The sequence below is a fragment of the Ornithorhynchus anatinus genome, chromosome 5, assembly GCF_004115215.2.
Source record: "Ornithorhynchus anatinus isolate Pmale09 chromosome 5, mOrnAna1.pri.v4, whole genome shotgun sequence".
NCBI classification, from domain to species: domain Eukaryota; kingdom Metazoa; phylum Chordata; class Mammalia; order Monotremata; family Ornithorhynchidae; genus Ornithorhynchus; species Ornithorhynchus anatinus.
In genome coordinates this window covers 31,867,956-31,890,719 of record NC_041732.1, presented here as the reverse complement: position 1 = coordinate 31,890,719, position 22,764 = coordinate 31,867,956, and the positions used below count along the sequence as shown (strand labels likewise).

General features: G+C 46.0%; 1 protein-coding gene across 1 annotated transcript; it reads right to left on the bottom strand.

Annotated features, from left to right (window-relative positions):
- Positions 1–10,447: 10,447 nt before the first annotated feature.
- Positions 10,448–22,560, bottom strand: STC1 (stanniocalcin 1). Its single transcript, XM_001506696.3, has 4 exons — positions 22,264–22,560; positions 19,616–19,758; positions 18,539–18,750; positions 10,448–12,175 (listed from the first exon to the last, which is right to left on the bottom strand). Exons 1-4 carry the CDS (start codon positions 22,379–22,381, stop codon positions 11,905–11,907), a joined length of 744 nt encoding a protein of 247 aa, XP_001506746.1. The 5' UTR covers positions 22,382–22,560; the 3' UTR covers positions 10,448–11,904.
- Positions 22,561–22,764: the final 204 nt, after the last annotated feature.

Below are 22,764 nucleotides of genomic sequence, written 5' to 3'. Positions count from 1 at the left end.
GGCTTAGTGGAAAGATCATGGGCATGGGAGTTAGAGGACATGGGTTCAAAACCCCGGCTCCACCACTTGTCTGCTGTGTGACCTTGGGCAAATCACTTCACTTCTCTGTGCCTCAGTTGCCTCAACTGTAAAATAACCTGCACCCCCAGTGCTTAGAACAGTGCTTGGCACATAGTAGGTGTTTAACAAATACCCTTATTATTATTATTATTGTTATTATTATAACCCTCTCCGGGAGCAGTGTCAGGGGAGGGTACAAGGCGGGTGGTGGCATGGGGGTGACAGTAGGGCACTACCATCCCTGCCAGAATCATACAACACTCTGGCTTGAGTTTCAGACTAACTCATGAGGGATTTGCCATTAGCATCTCATCAAAATGACTAGACTAGAACCTTATGTCAAGAGTTTGAAAGATTGCTGTTAGATGAGATGAATTTGTCTTTCTGTATTAATAGGCCACCTCTCCTACTTTGCAAGGAAACCGGATTGTTTGGCTGCAGGGGAACTTCTGTTCATTAAAATGTGTGTAGATCAGCCTCACAGACTTTCAGAAAAACCTATTCATCCTCTAGAGCTTTAACTTTCTCCCTGTAATAAAGCCACCATTTAGTGGCCGCCTGTCGGTGGGAACACCCCTTTCAGAAATCTCATTCCTGAATGTTCTCTCTGTCCATAAATTCTTCCTTCAGTTCTATATCGTCTTCCGTAGAATATAATTGGAATAAGTCTTTGACTTAATTGAGCTCCTTTAGCAGAACATTGATTTCTTTTTACTGCCTGTTTCTGCTTGGCATTTAGGGTTTGTAGAACCTTAGCTAGGGACACATTTCTCTCCTACTGAATCCTGGTGCTGTAGAAGTAGTAACTGAAGCATTTATGGAGTATGGACCTGGTGCAGTGCACTGCACTGTCTGTCCAATTTCCTTGGGCAGACCTGGTGGACTCCAGGCTTTTCTGGAGGACAAAGGACAGAGCAGTGGGAGCATGTCAGGTTTCCAAAAGACTTATTCATATGGTGTGTAAGCAATCCTCTAATGTTTCAATCTGTTCTGGGCAGCTTGTTCACGCAGACCACAGTAACCTCCAGAGTATCTGCAGGGAATGAATGCAGGTTTTGGGGGCTGCTATTCCTTTCGTGATTAGCTCTCGCCTGGTGCCTACTCTCTCATTTTTCTTTTAAATAGTATTTGTTAAGCACTTACTATGTGCCAGGCACCGTTCTAAGCCCTGGGATAGATGCAAGCTAATCAAGTTGGGCACAGTCCATGTCGTACATGAGACTCACGGTCTTAATCCCCATTTACAGATGAGATAAATGAGATACAGCGGACAAGTGGGGCCGGGATTAGAACTCAGGTCCTTCTGACTCCCAGGTCCGTGCTCTATCTACTAAGCCACGCTGCCTCCTCAGACCACACTGTCCCTGACCCTATCTCCTGATGTTCTCAGGTCTGGCTCTCTGACTTTGGATTGGAGGAAGAGAGACAGAAGAACATCCAGTCACTCAGACACTCCCTTTCTGTCTCTCTCTGGCAGTGGACAGATGGGCTCCTTCTGCCTGAGCTAAAGGTGCAGCAGTTCCTGTCTGCTTGTAGCTGCCGATGGCAAGGGGTGCTCGGGGCTGCAGGGGGGTCAGTTCCTCTCCCCTGGAAGTTGGGGGGGCTAGGCTGGGCGGCTCAACCCATCAATCATATTTATTGAGTGCTTACAGTGCTCAGAGCATGGTACTAAGTGTTTGGAAGAATACAATATTACAGAGTTGGTAGACACACTCCCTGCCCACAACGAGAGCTAGGGGAGAAGGAAGGGAGGATGAGGAGAAGGAAGAACCGCTTCATGCTCTGCAGAGAACTGAGGCTTTTTTAAAAATTTCGGAGGAGTTTGGAAGAGAATAGACCTGTATTTCCACCCCTCCTCTTGCAGTGAGTTTGAAATGTCACAGCTCTCTGCAAGAGGAGAAAAGCCTCCACTCCCTTTCTCCTCAGAGCTGGGCCCTACCCTAGCTGCCTGAGGCTCTCCTGGCCTCACAAGTTAGATTCCAGTGAACACTGCCCCTTTCTACTCAGTTCTGCTAAAGACACACTTCTTCCCGGCACGTAACACATGGAACCTACGGACGGTCACGGTTCCAGCCCCCTCTCCCCCTCCCTCCCCCTCCTTGGTAGAGTCCTTAGTTTAGCCACATCCAGCTGCTTAGCTAGCAGCAGAGTGATTTCTGGGGATTAGCTGGGCTCAGGCTTTACTGCTTCAGTGCTTGAGTTAGTGTCTTGGGAGACAAAGAGACCTGCTTAAGGAAACAGGTGGAAATCACGTGGCTGAAAGGAAGCACAGTGTTGCTAACCATGCCGTGAGGTCATGAGACATTTTCTCCCTCCAGAGACGGTGCGCTAATCCTGGAATTACCTAGATGCTAAGCATGCACATATTGGCCAGGGATTGACTGCTCTATGGGTCTGAATAAAACAGTTACTGGGCTTCAACAAGGACTCATTTTAGACTCTTGCTTTTATCCCTTCTAAATTATCCATTTGAATTTTAACTCGTCGGCTGCCTCTGTATATTAAATTATGCCATCAAGAGTTGAAGCGTGGCCTAGTGGAAACAACACGAGACTGGGAATTGGAGAACCTGGGTTCTAGTCCTGGCTCTGTCACATACCTGCTGAAGGACTTTGGGCAAATGACTTAAATTCTCTGTGCTTCAAGTTTTCCGTCTGTGAAATATGGATAAAATATCTGTTCACCCTCTCTCTTAGACTGTGGGCCCCATATGCTATAGGACTGTCAGATCTGATTATCTAGTATCTACCCCTCTGCTTAGCACTTAGTAAATATTTAGTAAATATCCTCATCATCAAATATTCATGGCACTCGCCTAAGGAACTGAAAATATTTTATAGGATAGAAAAATCCCCTCATACTTTCTTAAAATGATTTTGGGGGACAGAGTTGAAATTTTTACATTGAAGTCAGTTTCCTTATATAAGTGGCTTGCATTTGGTATCACATATCTTCATAATAATGACAATGTTTAAGCCCTTACTATGTGCCAAGCACTGTAGTAAGTGCTGGGGTAGATATAAGATATTCTGGTCTGACAGTCCGAGTGGATGGATGAGCAGGTATTTAATGGAATCAAGGACTTTGGTGACCCACTTCTATCTCCCTCTCCTCCCTCTCTCCCTCTTTTTCTGTCTCATTTTCTCATTACTGACCTCTTAACCTCCTGTCTCTCCCCACTTTAGTCCATACTTCACTCTGCTGCCCGGATTATCTTTCCACAGAAATGTTCTGGGCATGTCACTCCCCTCTTCAAAAATCTACAGTTATCAACATCCGTATCAAGCAAAAACTCTTCATTATTGGCTTCAAAGCTTTCCATCACCTTGCCCCCTCTTACCTCACCTCCCTTCTCTCTTTCTACATCCCAGCCTGCACATTCTGCTCCTCTGGTGCTAACCTTCTTATTATGCCTCATTCTCACCTGTCCCACTGTCGACCACTGGCCCACGTCCTATCTCTGGCCTGGAACACCTCCCTTCTCAAATCTGCCAACCGCACTTCCCCCCTTCAAAGCCCTACTGAAGGCTCACCTCCTCCAAGAGGCCTTTCCATACTAAGCCCCCCTTTTCCTCAGCTCCTCCTCCTCTCCCCATCACCCCCACTCACTCCCTTTCCTCTACCCTCCCCCCAGCCTCTCGGCAATTGTGTGTACATATCTGTAATTCTATTATTGCTTCTTTACTTGTTTTGATGTGTATATATTTATAATTCTGTTTATTTATATTGATCCCTGTTTACTTGTTTTGGTGTCTGCCTCCCCCCTTCTAGACTGTAAGCCTGGTGTGGGCAGCGATTGTCTCTCTTTATTGCTGAATTGTACTTTCCAAGGGCTTAGTACAGTGCTCTGCACACAGTAAGCCCTCAATAAATATGAATGAATGAATCGGTGAACCTTGGCCAACCATTTAGAAGATGGTCAGGACTGCCATAGCCCCCATTCACCCACGTTGTGTGAGTTTGTATGTGTCCTGGAGGGCAGGTGGGGAGGGGATGTGGCAGGGATGGGGAAATGCACTTCTGGGACTAATCCAAGTGTTTTGGGAATGGTCAGTTCCACACCCAGCCAGAGCCGCAGACAGAAGGGGTCCTCTCCAAGTTTCTCCCCTCCTCTCTAGGTTCCTGCTCCGCCACTATTACACCCTTCCTGTGGGAAGAGGACAGAATGTGTTCAGGATTTGGGTAGGTGGGGTCCAACTTTCCAACTTCAGCATCACTGTGACCATGTGTTTTGGCTCCTGCTTGGGGTAATGGGGAGAGAAGATTTCCTCTGGTTAGAAAGTGAATCTGCTTACACTAACTGGGCACAGAAGTGCAGCTGAATCCAGGGCTGTAGCCCCTGCTGGGTCAGATTAGACCACTAGCCCATCTAGACGGGGTCTGTCCACATCCCTGGTTAATGTTGGCAGTCAGTAAGAGCCCAAAACAAATCTTCACATCCCCCCCTTCCACCCACCACAAGCCTAATCAATTGCTCAATGTGGTCTTGGCAGGAATGCTTCCCACATGGACTCATCTCACTCCCTGAGGCGTGAGGTTTGATTGTCTTGATTACCAAGCCTGCACTTGGAGCTAAGGATGAGCTATCCTCTGCCCTTGTTAAAATTCAGCCTCGGTATGAAGTGATGTCAGCCCCTCCTTGCTCCTGGTGGCAGTGAATTCCATGCACTGCACATGTGTAAAACACCCGGAGGCATCCTTTTATTGGTCCTATGCTCACAGCTCTTGGATTTCCCTAAGGGAACCCTCTCTTCTTATGGGACCAGATGGAAGAGAGCACTGGGGGCAGGGGGATGACTTTACGATTCATAAAATGGAAAACAAATACCGCAGCCAACAAAGTGCCACCACTGTTCTCTGTCTCCATTGGGTCCTGGACCCTGACTACCCCTCACTCTTGTAATCTCTCCTTACCCATTAAAGATGCTGAGAAGATAAGTACAGCGTGAACACCAAAACTCTCCTGGCAATATTTTAATGGATGAGATGAAAGACAACGGAAATCAAGATAAATTCCCCTTTTAGGCTAGTTATTATGCGAATATGGTCTCTCAAAAGTGCTTTCCCCGTTCCTCTTTGGTGTTTGACATCTGAAGTCACAGAATATGCTATCACACATTTCTTATTAATGCTTCTAGGATCACCTGTCTCCAAAAATTTAGGCAAGTTAAACTTCACCAAAGGAAAGATAAAGGGAGACTTGGTCTTGGCATCCACTGGTGCCGGCTTCTTGCCAGAGCCCTCCGGCAACTTTGCTAAGTGGCCCCAGAAGTTTATTTTACAGCAAGATCAACTTTGCTCTCTGAGTATCCAGTGTCTGCAGTTGTTCAGACAAGACTCAGAAACCTAGTTAAGTTACATAACATGCTGCTTTTCTGGAAGTGCAGGGATATTGGTTAGAAAGGAAGGGGAAGGGAAAGGGAGAGAGGGAATTGGTCTTTTATAATTAATGAACGGGTTGGACTGATTCTTTGGAGCAGACTGGGCAAAGGATCTGTGTGCTAGGCCATGGGGCACAGGACTTCAGTGGCCACAGATGTGAGACTCTCCTACTTGCCATCACACAGTCTCTCCTAACCCTCTCCCCTTCCGTAGCTCCCCCCAACCCTGAAATCCAATACTGTTGCATCCCCCAAACCTTCTGCTACTACCAACTTCCAGCTCTCAAGGATGAAATTGTGAAGTTGGAGAAGCTGGGGCTTGGGGTTGATACTAGTCAGTTGGTAGCTTGGGTCCCAGGGTCAGATTTGGAATTGCTGGGCATGGTGGCAGTTATTCTCAAGCTAGAATTGGACTGGAGTCTGGGTTTTAGAACTTCAGTCTTCTGCTGCTGCTACTGCTGAGCAATTTGCTTCTCTTTTGTTCACAGAAGAATAAAAGAAACGAATCACATAAATCTGATATTCAGGGCCACTAAAAGCACAAAGTTAACCTCCTTTCTCTGTTCTTGCTTCTCCTGGGTGGTTCCTATTTAAACCTCCTCTATCTCCTCCTTGATCTCCCCTGTCCTTATCATGTGGCCCCACCATAGTTTCTCAGCTCATTTTGAAAGGTGTCATTTTCCCAGAATCTCTGAGCCTTAGAACCTATGGGGATAAGGACATTTTTCAGCAGCAGCTCTTGTGCCTCTCCCTTCTTAGGGTAGTTTCTTGGGGGTAGAAGACAGGAGACAGAGAGGAAGAGTGAAAGGGAGGAGGTGAGGGGAAATGGAGGCTGCTTGGATGGGGATGCTGGTGCCAACCACAGTCATTCTCTGCTGCCAACCACCACTACATGGCAGGGCTCCCGTTGGCAAGGCCCAGGTGATGGAGACTCCTGGTGTGTGTCTGTGGGATTCCTTCTGGGGAACCTCAGAAATATCCAGCATATTTCTGGAGTGGTCCCGTCCTATACAAGGAGCTGCACTGAAAAACCTTACTTTACCCTACCATATCCAAGTGGGCTTGGAGAAGTCAACACTCTTCATTAACCCCTGCTTCCCTCAGCTTCCTTTCCCAGCCCTGACTAAATAATTATATTATTACTATTTGTTAAGCACTTACTACGTGTCCGGCACTGTACTAAGCTAAGCACTGGGGTAGGTACGACTTAATCAGGCTGGACACAATCCATATCCCATCCCATATCCAAACCGCTACCACATTAGTACAATCACTCATCCTATCCCGACTGGATGACTTTATCAGCCTCCTTTCTGACCTCCCAATCTCCTGCCTCCCCCCCACTTCAGTCCATACTTCTTTCTGCTGCCTGGATTATCTTTCTATAAGAGCATTCAGGGCATGTTAGCCTCCTCCTCAAAAATCTCCAGTGGTTGCCTATCAACCTCCATATCAAGCAAAAACTCCTCACTATTGGTTTCAAAGCTCTCCATCACCTTGCCCCTTCTTACCTCACCTTTCTTCCTTCTACGTCCCAGACTGCACGCTCGTTTTCTCTGGTGCTACCCTTCTTGACTGTGCCTCGATCTCACCTGCCCCGCAGTCGACCCCTGGCCTACGTCCTACCTCTCCCTGGAACACCCTACCTCCTCAAATCCGCCAAACACTCTTCCCTCTTCAACGCCCTACTGAAGGCTCACCTCCTCTAAAAGGTCTTCCCAGACTAAACCCCCTTTTTCCTCAGCTCCCCCTCCCTTCTGCGTCACCTCGACTTGCCATCTTTGCTCTTCCCCATGCCCCGTAGCATTTATGTATGTATATATCTAAAATTCTATGTATTTATATTATTACCTGTTTACTGTTTTGATGTGTATAGCTCTATAATTCTATTTATATTGATGCCTGTTAATTTATTTTGATGTCTGTAATCTCCCTTCTAGACTTCAAGCCCAGTGTGGGCAGGGATTGTCTCTCTTTATTGCTGAATTGTACTTTACAAGTGCTTAATACAGTGCTCTGCATACAGTAAGGGCTCAATAAATACAATTGAATGAATGAATTTTAATCCTCATTTTACAGATGAGGTAACTGAGGCACAGAGAAGTTAAATTATTTGACCAAGGTCACACAGCAGACATATGGAGGAGGTGAGATTAGCCCACCCAGGTTCTGACTCCCAGGCCTGGGCTCTATCCATTAGTTCTCTAGAGCCTTGGTAGCCAATGGGCACACACTATATCTAGAGGATGGTTTTGGTCTCAGGGTAGAAGCTCTGGTTTTGAATGCCTAGGTTACCTGGTGGCACTCTGAGTCTACCATTTTCTTTCCTTCACTCTCCATTACCTACTCCTGTTTCCCTTACTTCCAACCAAGGACTCGGGGGGCTGGGAAGGCTCTTTCAACTCCTTCTGAAGCTCCCCAACCCGGCCCCTTCCGAGGTCAGAGTAATGGGCATTTAGGGGTCCCGGCAAGGAGCACCCCAAGTCACAGGGCATATGCTCCAGTTTCTGGCCGGGGGGAAGCCAAACCCTGATGGAGAGAGAAGTCACTTTTCTCTTGATGAGAATTCAGATGAAGGGAAGGGTGGATGAGGGTACCATATTGATGCTTCGCTGACCTGCTGCTCAGAGTGGCTTATTTTGGGAGAAGGCCACTTGTCTTGAAAGCCTGCTGCTGCAGCAAAGCTGGAAGCTATTAGTGCTTCCCCTTCATCAGTGCAGCTGGCAAACACCTTCCAGAAACTGGCCCGTGGCTAATTCCATTCCTCGGGGCTGAGCCCTTTGTTTAAACGTTTCACCGCTGAATGTTGAGAGGCTGGATTATCCACCAGGTTGGCAACGCCAGTGAGGAGAGGCATCTCAGCTCCCAGAAGGGCCTCTGTGAATAAAGTGATTCCAGAGGGTGCAGCTGAGCGGAAACAATGGGAGCACTGATGGGGCCCAGCCGCATGGGCAAATCCCTACGCTAAATCCCTGAAGGTGGAGGTTGAGAGGTTCTGGCTTCAAGGAGATTTTTGCTCATGCTGAAGGCTAACTGAGACAGTCACTCAGGAAAATACACCACAATCCTGTTGTTTCCCAGGACTAAATGCGCTACTCAGAGAGGTCTGGAATTAGAGACCATGTGGGCCAGGACTGGAAATGAAATGATGCAGCTAGTTTCTAGGAGAAGCAATTTATCCCTTGAAACTAAGGATCTTACTACCCCTAAAATCAGTATGCAAAGGTGATGGTCTAGCGTTTGATTTATAGACTGGAATCGTCATCCACTTTAGTGCAGAGGGTTGAGCCGACGCTATGAGGAAGGAAGTGGGTGAAGGCAGGGTATCTGACCTAGAAGTTTCATAATCCTGGGCCTGCCACTGATTCTCTGTGGGATACCGCTGGACGCGTCACTTATGGGAAACCGAGGCCCAAGGAGAGTGAACTGAGAGGGGGTGGGGAGAAGGCGGCACGGAGCCGCAGGTAGTTCTGACATGGCACTGGGAGAGAGGAACCCATTTAGGTTAAGGTGCTCCAAACATTTGAATAGCAACCTTCTCCCATCCATCCTAAAATAGAGTGCTGAGGAGCACCTTGGCAGGGCTAAATGTTTTTTTTAAGGCACTTTTTGCCTTGAATCAGTGAAGCTGAATTCATAAATTGGCATTTCCACCCATTCGGGCTGCTTAGGGAACCCGGTGCCACTGGCGGCCAGACTGGAGGAAATCCTTCCATTGACGATTAGGCATGGCAATGAAGGACACTGGAAAGAAAATAAAACTTAATACTTTATTTTGTCTCAGAAGGAATCCACCAAAGGCTTCATAATTATGCTATGGCATCTTTAATTATAAAAATAAGCAAAGAAAATAACTTGCATCTCTTATTACCATGATATGTTTAATAACCTTTATATGCACATGGAGCTTAAAATGTAATTTAACAATAAATAATGACATATGCCAGATATGCTCACTGCTTATTCCAGTACTCAGCCAAAAAACCCTAAATATTAAATTATAAATACATAATGCAAATATGGCACAAAAATGTCTAAAGTGCAACCAAATCACAATAGAAGAATCATGCAGACGATTCTAGGTCGGTCCAAATCACTGCGTAGTGAACACAAGACAAAGCATTTGCAGAATAAGTAGGGGGAAGGGAGAGCGCAAAGGACTAGCATTTAGAGAATCGTTTTCCGTCGTTATTATTTAGGTCTCATGGCTTAAAGGAACCATGGCAAGAAGAAAGATGGGGAAGGCAGAAGTAAGACGGTTCATAAATACGCTGTGAAATAATTGTCAAGTCCTACTGGTGGCATTTGGGATATTTTCTTGGTCAATTTTCCAAAACGTACTTAATACACAAACTTCAGTAGCTTTTCTTGTTCAGATCTCCCTTGATTCAACAGGGCAGGCTTAAGTTAGCATTTGGTTTACCTGATTCCCAAGAGGATGAAGCAGTGCCAATTTATTTGGGTGTGCAGAATTCCAAGTAGAAAACCCCCGTATCGCTGGCAAATTTTTCTTGCCGTGTACCGTCCTAGGTCGGTACTCTGGGGCTACGGAATGAAGGCAGTGACAGTTCCACTGCTGCCGCTGCGACTGCTTTCAGTACTTTAGCAGCAAGTTGTTGGTTTAAAGGCTTTGTGGTAAAGTTGTATTGCTTTATATTTTGCAAAAGATGTCCCCCTCCAGGAGCCTGCCACTTGGCTAAGCTCTCTATATAGCCCAGTGAGGGGCAAGCACCAATAGTTTCAACCTAAGCAAGTTTGGAGTGACACTGCCCCCTATTGGCCTCTGGAAGGCAGTGCTGCCTTTATGGGGCCTTGGGGTTCAAGGGCAGTGACCCTGAGAAACTACTGTTGTTTGGAAAAGTTATCCAGTTGGAGGCGGCTGTTGACATCTCGCAAATATCACGACAAAAAAAAAAACTTTAGCCATCATATCTGTCTCTTTCTCTCTCCCCTTCTCTCGCCCGCCCCCCCCCCCCCCGCCTCCCACCCCCCTTCTCTTTTTGCAATACTGCAAAGATGTCTCAGCTGCCAGGACTGCTTTGGCAGGCAACGTGCTACAGAACAAATGCCAAGGGATTCGTTAAGGCTGGACAGTCCAGGTCTATTTTCATTGCTTCAGGCCCCATGTCCCAAATAGGAGATGGGCAGGCTGGGTCACCGAAGCCTAACTTATGGAAAATCCTCCTCCTTCCCCGCTGATCCGCGCGCTGAGCTGGGGCGGCGACGGTCACCAGCGAAGGGTGCCGATCTGAGAAGTACCGCTTCTCAAGACACAGCTGGTACCACCGGGGTGGTCCCAACCTCAGGAAATGCTGTGTCTCTCCCATGGTTACCGGGATAATGGGCCAGAACCGCTTCAGGATAGGCCTAAATTAGGAGGAGCCTCTGGCTAGAGGTGGATTTTAGGTCAATGACTACTAACCCGGGGTGTTTCAGAAATACCTGTCGGTTTTTCTAGTCCGGTACAGACCCTTCTCAAGTTATGATGTACAGTGGAACTAGTTCTACCACCTTCATTATAAAAGGCCACAAGGAGCGTTTGTGTATGTATACTTCTGATCACGTGATAGAGATACCATTCCAGGAAAAGAAATATAAAGCTAAGTTACAAAACTAAATCTATATGCAATAAAGTTATTATATTCTGCTTCTTCTAAGCAGACTCCTCTGGAATTTATGTACAGTACATAAGTTTTCATCTATTTATATTCCACAGTTAGACCTTAAGATACTCTAGTTTTAAGACAATTGTACTTTTAAAGCTCTGAACAGTTACAGTACATAAAGATGATAGGATTTTTTTTTTCTTTAAATGCAAGAAGATGCAGTCTCAGGGTCTAGTTAGAGAACTAGGCTCGAGCAATTTGGTAGATAAAACGTCTGAAAAGGAAATTAGACTTTTGAGGATTAAGACTATGACACTAGTTCATTAGAGACCAAGAATTCCATCACGACATTCATATTCGTCCATGGCCAGCACAGATTCATAACACGAATTCCATTCAACACCTTTATGAACATTCAAGACATGCATTTCGGTTAAGTTGTTACCTATCAGCTAACTCCACTGGGATAACTATTCTAAAAGGCTCCAAATTGTCAACTCATGTTGTTGGGATTTACATGGATGGTTTGGTGGTGATGGCAGAGGGGAAGGAGAAGTGGGAGTAAGGAACTGGGTGGGTGGGTGTGAGGGGTGGTTTCTGTTGAGGGATGCAGTAAGATCATATCCAAGAACCTAGCCTGTTCTGTTGGGGGGAAAATATTTTTGTTGCAGAACATTGGGACATTGAATACTGAAGCCTAATTCCATGCAGTTGCCTTAAGGGGAATAGAAAACAGAAACTATGGGGGGTGGAGGGGAGAAATAGAATCAAATTGGGCACAGAACACTCAAGGTGGTGTTTTAACTCCTCTAAAATGAGACTAACTTGGTAGGATTTTGAATGCTTCTGGTGAATCATTAAGCGCTCTCTGTTGAGGTGCGTTTCATATGGGAGGGAAGGGAACCCTCACCTCGGAGGTTCCTGAAGAAGATTTTTAGCTTCTGGGGCTCAGTGATACGCCTTCTATTAAAATCAGATCGTGGGTGGGTTTGGGAGCAGTGATCTGTCTGCAAGAGGTGAAAGAGGCTGGCCATGTTGGGACCAATTTTCTCCATTAAGCTGTCTTTGATCGTTCCCACTGTCTCCTCATCACACTCCAAGAGGCTCCGGACCAGCTTGTTGTAATATCTGCAGAAGAGAAGAGCACATGTTTCTTATCCAGACCAAGGAGAATGAAAAAGAGAAAGACCAGAAAGGGACAAGGCTGCTCCTCACTATGGATCAAAATCAATCGATAGTAGTGCTCTGCAATAAGCTTGGGAGAGTACAACGCAACGGTCTGAGAGACCCATTCTCTTACTCCCTTTCTAGAGCAAACTAAACCACACACCTATCCTAAATTGGCCAGCTAGCATGAAGCCGGAACAACTGGATATTTTAAGAGTTGGATATCCAGATCACCTCCTAAAGGGTGTCGAGGGGCATAATTTCCCACCCAGGTTATTAGGTTACATGGCTGAGTTAGCAGTGCTGATTTTTCTGCTTTCCTCTGAGGTGGACCCTGTGTGCTATTGTTATGAGGTGAAATCCAGGCCATGATGGGATTTCTCAAACCCAGTTCAGTGACCCTGGAGAAGAAGCCAGAGTGGCACTGTTTTCTTTTTCTCTCTTCTGGGTCCCACTGGACCAGGTGACCATACATTTAGGAAGGAAGTAAAAAGAGATTCAAACCTTTCATATACATTGGGCTTTGGGATGAGTCTCCCAGATTTTATATTCGTGATAGTAAGTTTTCTAGTCTCTGGTTCAGTCTAGGTTAAATATCCCAGACCACTGAGTTTGCCAGTGCCTTCGTGATTAGCGGTTCAATATTTGTACACATACTGGATGCCTTTGAATGTAAGCAGAAACTTCTGTTCTTGTTAAGTTGGTGCAGGCTTTGGTTATTTGTAGGAAGGGTTTATTTATATCTAAGTCTCAAGGTCCATTACTTAGGAGAAGTGATGACTGAGACTTCAAGGCAAGAAAAGTCTTTTTAACCACTGATGCATAGCCCACAGAGTCGGATATGTTCCAGAATTTCTACATTACTATTTCTGTTGTTATTATATTTGTTAAGCAGTTACTATGTGTCAAGCACTGTTCTAAGCACCGGGGTAGATACAAGTTAATCAGGTCAGACACAGTCCCTGCTCCACATGAGGCTCACAGTCTAAGTAAGAGGCAGGAAGGGGTTATGAATCTCCATTTTACAGTTGAGGAAACTGAGGAAGAGAGAAGATAAGTGACTTGCCCAAGGTTACGCCGCAAGCAACTGGCAGAGCCGGGATTAGAACCCAGGTCCTCTGACTCCCAGGCCTGTGCTCTTTACACAAGGCCATGCTGTTTCTTTGCTGAAGAAAGATCCATTCAAGCATTTTTGGCAAATATAGTAGGACAGAAGGCAGCAGTAGGGTTGTGCTGTACTCTCCCGTGTGCCTGGGACAGTGCTCGTCCCGCAGTAAACTCAATAAATATAATTGATTAATTGTTAGAGTTAGGATTTTGACGATAGTGCCCTTGACAGAGAAAGTGACTCTGGATAGCAAAGAGCTCCACAGACATCTCAATCTTGTCATGATCAAGCAGAGTTAGTTCACTCTTCCTTCGGTAGGGAAGAGTGACCTCTATACCATGCAGTCTTAGCAAGATGTGCAGGTATTATTTGCAAGCGATGTGGGAAAAACAGTTTCAGAAAGACTTTCAAGAGACTAGTGTACCTGGCAAAAGCAGGGATGATTTGATCAAAATTTTCTGGATCCCTCTAGACCATCCAGACTAAACAGACAGCCACCATAAGCAGGTGTCCCACTATGAGAGAACACAATGGGCTTGATATGAAGCCGAGACCACCTCCTGCTACCGTGGATTCCCCATCCACCTCAGCTTTTATGTATTTATCTGTAAAGTTACGCATATGCTGAAACCTTTTCAGATAATCTTTTAGTAATTCACCTCTCAGACTAGTACAGTGTGCACCACAAAGCAGGTGCTAAATAAGTATCAGATATTGACAGTTGATAGGTTGGCTAAGTATTCAGATATGTAACTTTAAGGAACTGATCAATTCTCAGGTCCTCCCCCCCACCTCTTGCCATCTTCTTCCCCCATAATGCTTTTGGTAACTTGGGCTCCATTGGTAAAATCAGTAAGCAAAGGGGTGAGGATAGACAATTCCACCCTACTGGTACTGGAGTAGTGGGCATAATCCAATTTGAAGTTATGAAATTTCAGTGATGGGGACTTACTCTTCCCTCGCAGCTCCAGAGTGCAATTGGTCTCCAGAACTGGTTTCCCACATTCCTCCTCGGAGTCTCCCTTTCCAGCAAACAATGGATGCCAGGGTGTGGCCACATTTTTTTCTTTTTTTAATATTATTTGTTAAGCATTTACTATGTGCCAGGCACTGTTCTAAGCACTAGGGTCGATACAAAGTAATCAGGTTGGACAAAGTCCATCTCCCACATAGGGTTCATAGTCTTAATGCCCATTGTACACGTGAGGTAACTGAGGCCCGGAGAAGTGAAGTGACTTGCCCAGAGTCACACAGGCAAGTGTTGGTGCTAGGATTAGAACCCAGGTCCTTCTGACTCCCAGGCCCATGCTCTATTCACTAGGGAACACCATTTCTCTTAACACAGTTTCCATCTCTATCTCATTGAGGTGTCTAAGGAGGGCTGTAAGAAGGGGAGTGGAGTTCTGATCACACAAGCATTAATTTAAACCTACCACCCAAACCCCCTTACCCCTGAAAGAAGAGAGCCTGGCTGCACAGGGACACTTTACTAGGGACTCAGTATCATAAATATGGTGGCTCTACATCTTCTGTAGAAGAGGCAGGGAAGAAGGCCTGGTCTCCCCACCTTCACAACTACAGTTAAGAATGAGGGTTGACTGTCTCTTCTTTGTACCACTGGAGTCGGGGTTAAAAAGGAGTATATGCCCTTGGTCATACTTGCTGTTCCATTTTTGGAGAGGTGATGTGAGGCCTAGACCTCCTGGAGCTTGCTTGGTAGCCACTTTTCAAATGGAACTAGTCAACCCCCTAGCCAAAATGGCCTGACAGGAGAGGTTCTGATCCAAAGCCAAGTCACAGGAGGTCTTCTTCCCACCCTTAAGTACCATGTTTTAATATCTGAATATGACACGCTGTGTCTTCAGAGTTGGGAAGGGATTCTCCCCAGTTTTATAATTTCAGTTTAAGTCTCTGTTGAGATTAGGACCAAGCTTTCTCATGAGAACATAGAGATGAGCTTTGAGGCCCCAGTTCTGCCACACTCTGCCTAATTACACATGCTGCCCAGGAACTTGGTGATTGAGTGGAGCAAGCTTTATAAATAGTCCTTTTGTTTCTCTTGATCAATATTATTCTCCTGTTTCCTGTTCTCTCTCTGTGCACAGATCGGTGGGAAACCTTGTCCGGTACACGTACTGGGTCCGGGTTTGACTGATTGTTTCCCTAGCCCTCCTCTTCCCCATTCTCCACTAAAGTGGTGTAGGGCTTAGAGAGCTGAAGGATCCAGCTTCAAAATTGAGCTTGAACACTCAAATTGTTCTCCCTCCAGCTTGTGCAGCTTTCTCATTGACACACACTTCCCTTCTCAAGCCCCCTTTCCCTAGCAGGGTTTCTCCCGCCCCCTCCGTCTCATTTGAGATAAGTCACAGGAAGGTAGAATGGAGCTTTAACTACTTCCTCTTGCAACTCAGTGCCAATTGGCAGTGACCTTAGTGAGTCCCCGTGTTAAGCTAAGAGCTGGGAAAGCAGGATATGTTTCGGGAGAGCACAGACCTTAAATAGAGCAAATGAACCCGACTAGGAACCGGAAAATCCGCAGTGCTAAACAGTAATAAAGTTAGTTTAAATGAGATCATGGAGAAGTTGTGGTTCGCCTCTTAGATTTTGGTCTCAAAGTGAAGTGCCTGTACTTTCAGATGGGTTTAGTAATCAAATGAAGTCTCAATAGGCTATGAAGAGGAGGATTCTCAGAACTTTGACTGTTTACAAGAACATGGTGAGAACGCCAAAGGGCGTGTTAAAAGAAGCAGCATCTTGCGGTAGCTCAACTTGTCTTCTAGGACAGCCCTGTTCTCCTAAACAAGTTTCCCACACTTGAGGAGGGCAGCAGCTGAGCTTTCTACCTTCACACCAGAATAATGCAATCTTGTAAGAATCTAGAGGTTTAGCAGTGCTTTAGAGATGGCTGCATTTACAAGTGCGACCAGAAGCTAGAATGTGGGACTTGTGAGGTGAAATCAGCTCTAAGCAATGGCATTAATAATAATTGTACTTGTTTAGCACTTACTATGTGCCAGGCACTGTACTAAGCTCTGGGGTGGGTACAAACAAATCGGGTCAGAGACAGCCTGTTTGCTACATGGGACTCAGTCTCAAACCCCATTTTACAGATGAGGTAACTGAGGCATAGAGAAGTGAAGTGACTTGCCTAAGGTCACACAGCACACAAGTGGCAGAGCCAGGATTAGAACTCATGACCTTCTGACTCCCAGGCCCGTGTTCCGTCCACTCTGCCATGCTGCTTCTCTAGGGTTTGGAGATTTCACAATACTCTGAACCGAGTTCATCCATTTTCATGGACCGGCTAGCTAGCTGCTCTGCCATTCCCAAGCTCTGGGTCGACACCAGTGGCCCTTGAAGAATATTTTCCTGGGGTCACAATTGTAGCAGCACTTTTTGGAAAAAACCAAACCAAACCAAACAAAAAACCCAATAACAAAACCCCCACAAAACACTTCAAAGGTGGTAAGTTGCTTTAAGGAGAAGGGACTTGAGCAAAGTAATGAATTACAGAAAGGGAATTTGTCAATGGGTGTTATTTTGATTATTTTGTTAGTGGCTGCCCTGTTGATCCATGACTCTGGACCTGTGGTTGTGCCTGTCTTGTGGTCCCCATGCTATAAAGGCATGCCAACCTCTGGCCAGCCCCTTAAGAAAAGTTGCTCCTCTCTGGCTTGACTCCAAGAGATGAATTAAAGAGACCAGAGAGAGAGGCACATTTGGAAATCTGGAGGTTAATTTTCCAGCTCAGAAGAAAATCAGAAACGGAAAGACTTGTACGGTTTTCTTGCAGGACTAGCTACAAAACTGTGCTTTAGAGTGGGGCTTCACCCACCAAGAAGACGACATTCAAAAAGACAGAAACCCTTTAACACTAAGCAGCATGGCCTAGTGGAAGGATCCCGGGCCTGGGAATCAGAGGTCCTGGGTTCTAATCCCAGATCTGCCACATATCTGCTGGGTGACCTTGGACGAGTCACTTAACTTCTCTGGGCCCTGGTTTCCTCATCTGCAAAATGGGGATTCAATATCTGTTCTCCCTCCTATTTAGACTGTGGAGCCCCATGTGGGACCTGATGATCTCCTATCTATCCCAATGTTTAGTACAGTGCTTGGCACTTAAGTGCTAAATACCCCAATTACTAATAGGATACGTGAGTGGATACAAACCTGAACACCTTTCAGTAGCCTTTCTAAAATTTTATATAGAGGTCAGCTTAATTCTAGACCTTTGACAATAATCAAGGTAATTAAATCCTTACCATGTGTCAAGTTCTGTACAAACAGCTAGGGTAAGTACAACATAAGCAGACTGGTCATAATCCCTGTACCCCCTAGGGATCACAGTCTAAGGGGGTGGTAGAACGGGTATCTTACAAATTGGTCTAGCAACCTATCCTAAGAATTCAGGTTCCAAACATTTTGTCCTGAAGTATTCCAAAAAAATCAAGGCCACAGTGTTTTGGTCTGAAAATATCTCAATAGCTGGGTTTGAATATTCTTGGGAGTAGACAATTCTAGTTATAAATAGTGAGCATAAGAAGGCAGAGAGATAAGGCAGTAAACGAAAATAAAATAGTTAAACCAAAGCCAGCTCACACTGGAAGAGAGCAACTAAACATGGTCAAAGCAAGAAAGCATCTGACAGGTGGCACTTTGGTTTGGTGACTAAGTCAATATCTCTTAAGACCTGAGGACAGCTGAAGCCACAGGGCATTATCTGAATACACTGAATAATCTGAATACTTGAAGAACTGAATTATAATTTGCTAGCACAGGCTTAAGCCGAAACATCTTGAGTTCAATTCTGTTATTTTTTTAAGATTGGGCACGTTTAGAACTTTTCATCACCCCTGTGTTACCAACTAGAGCACAACATCATTTCCATGTGTTATACCTTTCCTCACACAGTCACCGAACTGAATTTATGACTGCCCGGCAAAATACGGATAACTGACTTATTTCTGCAAAGGTTTCTGTTAAAATCAACCTTACTGTTACAAGGCTAAGACCACTGCTATGGGCGAGAGGAAGGAACTTCCTATGAAACTTGTGTCAGCTGCTCTAAGGCAATAGTGGAAAGATCTTTCCACAAGCAGCAGGAATCCCTCAGGAGAATGAAGTTGGAAGAAGCAACTGCCAACAGATTTGCCATCACCACTGAGAAGGCTGAGGCCTGAGGTCACATCTTGGCTGTCTCAGAGTCAAATACCCACCTGTTGGAGAAGTGATTTGGAAGCTGCACCACTTCTGTTATTGCTTCCGGGTTTCGCTTTGCGATACCGCACATGTCCAGCTTGCTGTAACACTCTTCCTGCACCTCAGAGATCATTCTTTGGAAAGTCGAGCATCTCCGAATAGCCAGGAAGACCTTGGCGGTAACTCCATTGGCAATGCACTTAAGGCTTTCCTTGACGAAGGCTTTTCCCTGGGAAGGTATAAAGACAGCTTCAATAAGGAAAGGCCAAAGAGGGCAGTGAAAACAGTCTGGCTAGTTTGCATGATATTTGCAAAGACCATTCAGTAGCTGCCAGAGTATCTTTGCTCTAGTTAAGCTGCATTAGGTGGCAAAGAGAGAACCCCGGGCAATGAACATGGAAAGGTTTAAAATCAGGGCTGTCAGTATGCTCTCTGGTGTCACTTAATTTTTAATGCACATGGGCATGAGCCCCCTTAAGCTATCGTGAGGAAGAAGTGAAAGAGGAATGAGATTAAAGAGCCTGGGGTACGGGGGGTGGTTTGGGGGAGAAGAGATAGACAGTGAGAAAGGGGGTGGGGCAAGGAGAGGCAGAGACATACAGAGAGGAGAGGAGCGTGCGCACAAACACGAATGAAGTGCCTGCAGCTGAAAAGGCTCATAATTTGGCTTTGTATTCTCAGGGCTGAAAAGTTCCCAATTCAAATCACACGCTTGTGCCAGGTCACAGAGTGAGAAGAGCTACTTTGTTAAAAGAACATTAATATTTCCTCTCAAAAAGGAAACTTAATTCCCTGACCCTTTTGCCAAACCCTCCCATGGCCTGAGCAGAAGAACATACGGAAAGCATTCTGCCGCAAGCCCATTCCCAGCTGAAAGCAGCCGCTCTAGACCCTAAATTCCTTGTGGGCAGGTATTGTGTCTACCAACTCTGGTGCACTGTACTTTCCCACGTGCTTCATGCAGTCTTCTGCACACAGTGAGCACTCAATAAATACCACTGATCGATAGGTAATGGAGCTGGTTCGCCAGAACCAAGGGACTGAGCCAATTTTGCAGAAGCAGCAAGAGGGAGAATGGGTCTTAAGTGGCTTACCTGAGTGTCAAATTTAGCAGCGCTGTACAGGAAAGATTTACAAATGTCGTACATCCCATCTGTGTCACAAGTGGAGTTCTCCAGGCAGGCAAATGCTCCACAGCCTACCTGAATGGCACTGTTCAGGCAGCGAACCACTTCAGCTAGAAGGCAATCACGACACCCGTATCAACTATCGGGGTGCAGTTCATTGCAATGCAGTGACATCGTCCCTTGACAAAATGTACGTTGGGTCAACGGTTTGGACGTTAGAAGGGAGGCTAAGGAGCCAAGGGGCAGGGGTGTCACAGAGGGAGGGGAGTTCTCTGGGTCCTCTGAATCTGGGTCCTGAAGCACAGTGGTGATGAAGCTTCTGGGTAAAGAGGACCCTTTGACAACCCTCCGTTTCCATCTTGGTAATCCCACTGCAGTTGTGGCCAATGGCAGCGAAACGACAGTTCTAGTGAATCGCCCACAAAAATTGGTCTCCTCTAGGTGCTAGATCGTTCCATCAAGATGGAAAGGACACAAAGCAGGAAGCCCAGTGAGGCACTTAAGTCACAGGGAGAACACCAGGTAACACTGCTTTATCCAATATGGTCAAGGGTGGGCAAGAGGTTATTCAAATTTAATTGCAGATGAGCATTTGCCAGGGCAGTGACTGGCGACCATTGGCTGGTGACGACTCTGACTACAAAGCAGCCAGGCCTGGTGGATAGAGCACGGGCCTGGGAGTCGGAAGGACCTGGGCTCTAAACCCGACTCCGTCACTTGTGACCTTGGGTAAGTCACTTGACTTCTCTGTGCCTCAGTTACATCATCTGCAAAATGGGGATTAATATGGTGAGCGCCATGTAGAACATGGACTGTGTCCAAGCTGATTAGCTTGTATCTACCCCAGCACTTAGTACAGTACCTCGCACATTGTAAGCACTTAAATGCTACTAAAAAATACTTAGGGTTATTTTATATCATCCTGCAACTGCGAGAAAAGGATATCAAATATAGGAATACTTTCCCCTATACTCATGGGTCAAGATGAAGACCTCAAGAAGCCGAGGACAGAGGAGGGCCCAGTGGACATGCTCCAAATTAAACTTTACCACACTGTCCCTCTCGGCAACATCTGCTGGTTCTTTGCGCATCATCCTCTCCCTCTTTGGCCAGGGCTATTTTTGGTCCTACAGTACGACGTGGAGGTGTCTGTCAAGATGGCTGCAGCCCCCTGACCTCTTTCGAGGAGGTGGGTCCTGAAGCAGCTTCCTCGTGTGCCCAATTCTACCCAATGCACAGTGGCATGTCTCTGTCTTTCCTCAAAAGAGATATTAAAATCCTTTAGCAGAAATACAGGTGTGGAGCAACACATCCTATTGTGTAAGACTGGGAGAAAATGACCAAGGAAACTTCCACTAAGATTTTTTTTTAAAGAGTTTGGGTGAGAGCACTCATATAATTAATTTCTCTCCCTGTGAAGAGGTTGTCTTGGAAAGCAGCGTGGCAATAAATGATATGCAGCCTCCATGTCACAGGATTTGCCACGGAGATCAAAAGCATCATTCAGCTAGGCTTCCTCGCCCCCCCTCCCCACCAGCCTCTAAGACGTTACAAGTCATTTTCCTAATTATATATTTCCACAGGTTCAAATTATAACTTTGCTTTTAGCAGTTTTAATATGCAATAGGGCTGCTATTGTTTTAGGCATAATGTAGTTGTGAATCATTGGGTCACTATAGCAACTAAGTACAAAAGGAAATGGAGAAAATGCCCAGCAAGGTACTAAATTGTTGCAGAAACCTGTGTGCTTTCCCCCAGCATCTTCCTTAAAGGCACCTGTAATAGAACCTTGATGACGGAGAGTTAAGGGGAAAAAAGATGATGCCAAGGGTGTCAAGATAAGCCAAGCTGCCTACTGGCGATCTAAGTGTCAGTGCTGATTTAGAAATGACTATTGTCCTCTAGGGACAAAGACATTAAACAATTAATTGTTCTACGAATCAGACCAGTGACTTTTTTCTTTTAGAGGCACCTTAGAACACTTTGACGGTGTGCATTGTATAAAATATGTATTTGTATTTTTGTGGGGCACACCGATGGCTCGGTTAGGTGAGGGACTGGGGACAGGGATGCGACGATTTCTTTTCTTTGAATGCACCCTAGGTTATTCTTCTAGGATGGAGTGGACCGGTTCAATGACTCAACTTTCAGGGGAGCTCAAACGTGTCTTCCCTGAATAGCAGGGATGAGCGTTAAATGGGGAGAGAGGGACCGCCCCAGGATGGGTTATTCTCACCTAAACTGAGCAATAAGGAAGCTCGGAGGACGCCTTTATGCACGCCAACATAAAAACGTTGTCTCCCCCTCCTTTCCCTCCTCCCTTCCCCCCTCTCCCCCCCCCCCCCCATAGGTTACGTGCCAGATTTCAGGCAATCAAGCAAAGGCTTATGCAACGAAATACCCTCAGCAGAGCTCATTTCTTCGTTAGTTGCATGCAATTTATTAAACAAAGGCGCTCCACTTCCTAAGGCGATTGGATTACACAGCAGTCTATTGCCATCAGGCATAAAGCACATTTATTATGAAGATCAGCAGCCGCAGAGGCATTTGCAACAGCTCTGAGGAGCAAGGCAAATGAGGTCGGCAATTTCAAAAAGTCTCCATTAGTCACTTACCTGAGTTTTGCGCTGCCACTCTGGTCTTCCTAGTACTCACAGAGTCATTCTGCTCGGCTTCATAGGCTGCACAAGCACTGATTACCAGGACCAGAAGCAAGGCTGAGTTTTGGAGCATTCTCTGAGAAGTTTCCGCTAAGTTTTTCTCCCCCCCCCTCCTCTCTCCTTTTTTCCCTCCCTCGGCTTGAGTGAAGATGTGGATCTGGATACCCGAAGGTCTAGGTGAGGATCTGATGGACACTGGCTGCTGTTGCTCCTGCTTGCTGCTGCTGCTGCTTGCTGCTGCCTGCCTGCCTGCACCTCTGGCTTTTGCAAAGTAGGGGCCCAAAAGCAGCACCCAGGGATTTTATAGCCGATCTTATCTGTCCCCAGGATCAGGAACCAATCAGCAGCTTTCCAGGCCAGCCAATGAGCGACCACACACTCATTCAAGCAGGGGAGCTCTTAGACTTCACAGGAAGAATATTTTCCAGCAAATTAAAAGTACCTGCTGCCAAAGTG

What these genes read in the sequence shown, in the direction of transcription:
- STC1 (XM_001506696.3), bottom strand. Translation starts at nt 22,381, where the DNA reads ATGCTCCAAAACTCAGCCTTGCTTCTGGTCCTGGTAATCAGTGCTTGT. An exon ending in AGTGGCAGCGCAAAACTCAG is followed by an intron (nt 19,759 to 22,263) that starts GTAAGTGACTAA and finishes ATTGCCTTCTAG; the next exon opens with CTGAAGTGGTTCGCTGCCTG. An exon ending in CTGCTAAATTTGACACTCAG is followed by an intron (nt 18,751 to 19,615) that starts GTAAGCCACTTA and finishes ATACCTTCCCAG; the next exon opens with GGAAAAGCCTTCGTCAAGGA.